The sequence below is a fragment of the Sitophilus oryzae genome, unplaced genomic scaffold (genome assembly GCF_002938485.1).
Source record: "Sitophilus oryzae breed Bouriz unplaced genomic scaffold, Soryzae_2.0 scaffold_1494_pilon_pilon, whole genome shotgun sequence".
Taxonomy (NCBI): Eukaryota; Metazoa; Arthropoda; class Insecta; order Coleoptera; family Curculionidae; genus Sitophilus; species Sitophilus oryzae.
Genome location: NW_022146163.1, coordinates 5,073,183 through 5,079,182, shown reverse-complemented (window position 1 = coordinate 5,079,182; position 6,000 = coordinate 5,073,183). Strand labels below are relative to the sequence as shown.

Below are 6,000 nucleotides of genomic sequence, written 5' to 3'. Positions count from 1 at the left end.
TGACTGAGGATTACATTTAAGCCTCTACGTGTTCCGAAGCTTAATTTACAGCACAAAATTACGCGACTACAATGGGCTTAGGAGATGAGAGCAAATGGACCTAATTAGAATTTCGTCATGTTTATTGATGAAACAAGAATAGTGTCAGACTCGGGACGAACTTTGGTCTGGAGAGCATCTGGAAGACGAGCACGCTTGAATGCAGCTCAACCTCGTGTCCCGTTTCAAGGGGGAAGCGTTATGGTATGGGCAGGTATAATGCACGAAGCTCGAACTCCTCTTGTTTTTATTGATGTCACAATGACAGGTGCCTCATATCTTAGAGGCGTTTTAGAGCCTATATTGCGTCGATTTCTAGGGGCAGTGAGGATGAATTTGTTTACATGGATGATAATGCTCCTCCCCATCGCACCTTAGCGGTTCGCGAATTTTGTGAGGAAGAGGGTATAAGAAATCTGTGGTGACCACCGATGTTTCCAGATATGAATGTGATCGAGCATGCTTGGGACATGCTGAAACGCCATATTGCCAAAAGGAATGATCCCCCCCGTACCTTAAATGAATTGAAAATTGCTGCGCGCGAAACATGGGAAGCCATTCCTCAACATCTTCTGAACAACTTAATTGAGGGTATACCACGTCGTCTCAGAGCTTGCATTGAGGCTCAAGGAGGCAATACAGACTATTAGTTGTGAGAAATAATTAAAATTGTTTTCAATATTTCCTGCTTAAAATGAAATTTGTTTTTGTTGATTTTCACTCATTATGAAATAAAATTATAATAACAGCCTAGCTGCACTTAGATTTTTAATTTTATATTAGTTAGTCGTGTAGTAAGCCAATATGTTCAAAAATATAATAAGAATCTTATTAGGTCCAAAATAAAATAAAAATATCGTTCACACACCATCTAAAGTAATATTATAGTATAGTAAACCTAATATTATAGTTTTGATTTCAGGACAGTTCTTGTATTTTTAGTAGGTAATGTTTTTAAGAAAGGCTGAAACTGAAAAATATATATTTTTTATTTATTTATTGATATCTCTGAAACTATCGATTATGTAAAATGATCTGAAAGGAAGCCAAAAAATGTAATAATATACAAGGTGTGGTACATTTAACAAAAAACCATCCCGATCCACTCCTACTTTTTTGAACCATTGAAGTTAAAATATTTTCCTCAAATACATCCTAGTACATACTTTAGGTTTGCACTTAAACAAAATTTCCAAGTTTTTTTATTCTAGGAGCTACAAATGCCCGACGCACTACTGCCGGATCCTGTAGAAAACAATTTAGAAAATCATGGAAGAATCGAATCAAGAACTTATCGCCTCTGTATACATCACACGTATATTATTTTAAGTAAAACCTTTTATTTGGAATAAGATTTGGAGCTGCTTTTCAACGTAAACGATTATTTTCTTTCATAGTTTGCCATTGTCACTAGAACAAACTAAAAGAATAAAGATGTTTACTTTGATTAGATATCAGTTACGTTATAAATATAGTTATTCTGGTTTTTGTTGTTCTTGAACGGCCGTTTAGTCGGGTCTGTTATCGGGTGCTGGTGCGTGAATAAATCGATGCTTTTAACTTAGTGAAAGATGGATCATACGGGCAAGGAATACCGAAAGCCCAATCCTAGGGAATCGGCTAATCTTTTTTCGCTTTTGACATTTATGTAAGTTGCATGCTATTGGTTTATTTTTGTTTTTAGTGGAGTGCCCAGAGCTTTTACCTCGGAATTCAATTACTGTGAATGTATTAATGTGAAACCCTCTGTATTGTGTTTTATAGATAAAATACTAAAATGTTTACCCATTTTTTTCGTTGCTTTTAATTTTTTACTAGCTTTTTCCCTCGACTTCGTTCGCGTTGAACCTCGAATCGTTCATACAAATGCAATATTTAAACTATGTTTTTAAGAGTTTTAAAGCTACTCGTATTTCATATGAAAGTTAGCAACTATTTGTCGATTTTCTGGGTATTATACAGGGCGAGTCTTGAATAAGTGCAAATATTTTTAGGGCCGGTAGACGTTTTTCTTGCGGCTGGTTTACTATTTTTCAAATAACTCCAAAATAACCGAGTTATTTTACATTGAAAATTTCAAAAAAAATTGTTTAAATTTTGAGCTTTTCGGGTTTTTCTGCCTGGTAAATTTAATCTACTACCTACGTTGCCATATTATCAAGAAATTATGGTTTTTAACTAAAAAAAAATATAAAAAGTTAAATAATCTAAATAATTCTAGAAGTTGTTATCGATATCAAAGTATTTCAAAGAAGTTCAATTTTGGCCTCAAAATGATTTTGAAATCTTGCTTTTTGACACTTTTTTCAAATTTTTCTAACTACTTCCATTGATTGAAACTAATTATGTATGGTTGGATAGAAGGTGGATGTGGTTTTTTATTTCTTAATTATGTATAGGGTGGTTTAGAAATCGAAACAAAGTCGAAATTTTGCAAAATCTGAAATAAGAAAATCTCTCGAAAATAATAAATAGTGAAATGACTATTTACCCTCTATAAATAGAACCCTACTTATGATCCCATATAAACTGTATTACTAAAATAAATAACTTCGATATCTAGATATTGTGGTTCTCTAGAAACTTCTAATGAATGCTCAGCCTGGGACACCCTGTATACTGTAATAATTATAATAAAAATCGATAGATTTAAATATGTTATCTACTCATCAGCAGTGCCGTCTAGACGTAGGAACCTGATGGGCCCTGGCCCCCGGAGTATTAAGGGCCCCAGACATCAATTTTTTAAAACTTATAATAATATTTTTAACTCGAAAAACGAATGCAATTTGATATAATAAAACAAGCAAGTGCAAAAGTAAAGTGTTTTGGTGTATTGTGGTGAATTAGTGTTTTATTTTGTTCTTGTAACACCAAAGGTTCCAACCCCAACTGTAATAAATTAGAGGTATTAAATTATTGAACATAATTTTGCTAACGAGCCATATACTACCATTCATGGGCCATGCAGTATTAGATCGGGAAATCTCCGAGCGAATGTTCACATGTATTTAATGGCAACTTATGATGACAAAGTGATGGAAATACCGGTTCCACAAATGAGCCGCGTTACTTTCGCGACCGTTCCAGGAAAATACCGCGACAAAATTTCGCGATTTTGTAAGTCCTCCAAGATCAGAGGGGCCCTGAAGACGGCACTGCTCATCATCGGTAAAGAAGCTAGAATACAAGTTTATGCTGTGCATTGGTTGTAATTTAAAATGTTTATTCAGTAAAAATAAATAATGAAACCATTGAAAAATAACTTAAAAGCTAAAATAAATAAATTCGGTCTCAAAATATATAAAAAAAAATAATTATTCCATATTTTATACAAAGAAAATTAACCCTTGATTTAATTCCTAAATAGAAAATGCCATTGACAATTACTGGGGCCTGATAATTGATAATTAAATAAATATCTGCTTCCATTTATACTGTTTATAGTTTGCGTATACGTATGGTTTGCATACTCCACCTACAAACTGCTTCATAACTACTGAAAACATATTGGCCTTGTTTGTCAGTTGAATAAATAATTACTTATTAAGATTCGGAGGCCCCCTAAAAGACGGGGCCAGGGGCGGACCGCCCCTTCCGCCGGCACCAAAAATGGGCACCTTAAAACTTTGAGGTATACTTTAAAGTTTAATATATTTTGTTATAGTGGGCCGATTTTGATGATTTTTTAAGCAGTATGTAGCCAAATTATCTGACTTTTTAATATCTCTTTCTAAATTAAAAATGAAACTTAATTAAACCATCTGTTAATTATACGAGAGAAAACAAAATGTTGATATTTTGGTGAAAGTTTGAAACACCCTGTGGAATATGTTAAAATAGCAAGAAATTTAAAAATTAATTTATCATCTAGATACATCCTTTCTCGATAGTTTGTTTTTTGGTTCATCTCAATAGCTTTATTTTTGTTGGAGATATTCGCTTTTGAAGAAGGCCCTAACATTTTTTCGTCATTTTCACATTAAAACCATGCCTTTGCTTTTTTTTTCCTAGTGAACAGATCTAGTAAGTTCTGGTGCCGAAGCAGGCCTTCTTGATATAAGATTTGCTTCCTTTAGTCTTCTTCTTATAGTCCGTTAGTTAATATGTACGTTCCTTAGGTGCAATTCATTAGCCTTTCTTAGCGATAAACTTACAATAAGTCGATCGTCTCGATTAGAAGTTCTCATACGAAGGTTCTTGGATGTCTAGATTGACGTCCTCATGGACGTGGTCATAATTCAAAAACTCACTCACTCTGTATACTCTATGGTATTAAGGAATTTTTGGAACCACTGCACAAATATAAAGCATTTCATTTGAAAAACTTAAGTGTCAAAATATTTTTGACTCACCCTGTATATCTATAAAAATAGTTTTGAAATGTGAACTACCATTAAACGCATATTTTGTAAAAGGTTTGGATTAAAAATTTCAAATAGGAATCCTAGTATAGAGCTTTTTCGGAACGCCATCTTATATATGCTTTTGTATACATATGTGTGTTTATTAAAATACTAAAGTGAAAGCAAAGAATTTAAATAGGTAAACTTTGTAATATATCTTATTAACAATAGAATGCAAAAAGGTTTATAAAAATTCGTGGTTTGTATCCCATAAGGGCTTAAAGCACTCCACTATTTACATAGCTTTTTTATAATTGAGGGGTTCAAAAGTGAACTGGATCAAGTCCTAGAAGATAATTATAGAGAAAATGAGAGTTAAAGTTTTTTAATGTTACTTAATTAAAATAAAATAAGTTGGAGATGAAAACTGGACACAATGCTTTATTCCTTTAGTTCCCAGTGGCGTAGAGGTACAGGCTCTCGTCTACCAATCTCAAGGTAGTGGGTTCGAATCCCACACCCGGCATTTTATCAGCCGACTATTTTTATTAAAATAAAAATAGTTTGGGTACCTAGGTCGACTCAGCCTTAAATGAGTACTTTGGTTTCACAATCCTGAGGTAATAATAGGCGGTTGAAGCGTAGTGCTAGCCACATTACCTTCCTTGTATACCGAACGGCTCTAGTATGGCAAACTGTACCTTGCTACTCCCAAGGCCTAAAACGCTATATCCGGGAGCTATTATTATTATTATTATTATAATTACAAACTAAACTAACTCAAAATACAACCGTAGCCATTTTTAAGAATGTTTATTTATACTTTCTTGGACTTGAACCATTTTAGCTCTGAAAATATTTTGAAATTTTATATTATAAACTAACGTGTACCCGCAATTTCGTTCGCGTCGAATTAATCATTTGTACTGCAAGCAAAGCAAGAATTTCCATTAACATACAAACTGGATAAAATTTTCTCAAATTTATGTCAGCACGGGAAAAAACAATATGGCGATATTATTATATAGCTTGGTAATATTTGAGGGGTAGTTTCATCTCGTTGGAATTTGACTTTCGAAAAATCCGTTTGCCAAAAATAAGCTTTTTACCTCAAGCAGTTTAAGCAGGATCGTGGGTAATCAATTACTCAACTTTTTGGAACACCCTGTATGATTTTTTAAAAAATTTCAAAATATGTAAAAAACAAAATAAATTATACGTGTCCAAGCGTTTTCCCGAAAGACTAACCGTTTTTAAATAACAAATATTGTAATATTTGAAGATCGTGATTACTCAATGGTCATGTTTTATGAAACACCCTGTATAAATCTTTAAAAAATCTTAAAATATGTAAAACAACAAAATAAAATAAATAAAATATAAGTGTTTAAGAGTTTTTCCGAAAAACTCACCGGTTTTAAATAAAACATATTCTAATATTTGAGGGGTGGTTTCACCCCCTTAGAATTTGAGTTTCGAAAAATCCCTTCTTATCGAACCTCTACACACTAAACTCAATCCGTTTTCCAAAAATCAGCTTTTTAGGTCAAGCGCTTTAAGCAGGATCGTGATTAATCAATGACCAGATTTTTCGAAACGCCCTGTATACATTTTT

General features: G+C 33.1%; 1 protein-coding gene across 1 annotated transcript in view; it reads left to right on the top strand.

The window, feature by feature from the left end:
* The first annotated feature begins 1,518 nt into the window (after window positions 1-1,518).
* Window positions 1,519-6,000, top strand: part of LOC115877559 (multidrug resistance-associated protein 4-like) — a 40,892-nt gene continuing 36,410 nt past the window's right edge. Inside the window, exon 1 of the mRNA XM_030893801.1 lies at window positions 1,519-1,687. Coding sequence (XP_030749661.1) covers window positions 1,611-1,687 — 77 coding nt within the window. The 5' untranslated portion in view covers window positions 1,519-1,610. The remainder of the gene's footprint in view (window positions 1,688-6,000) is intronic.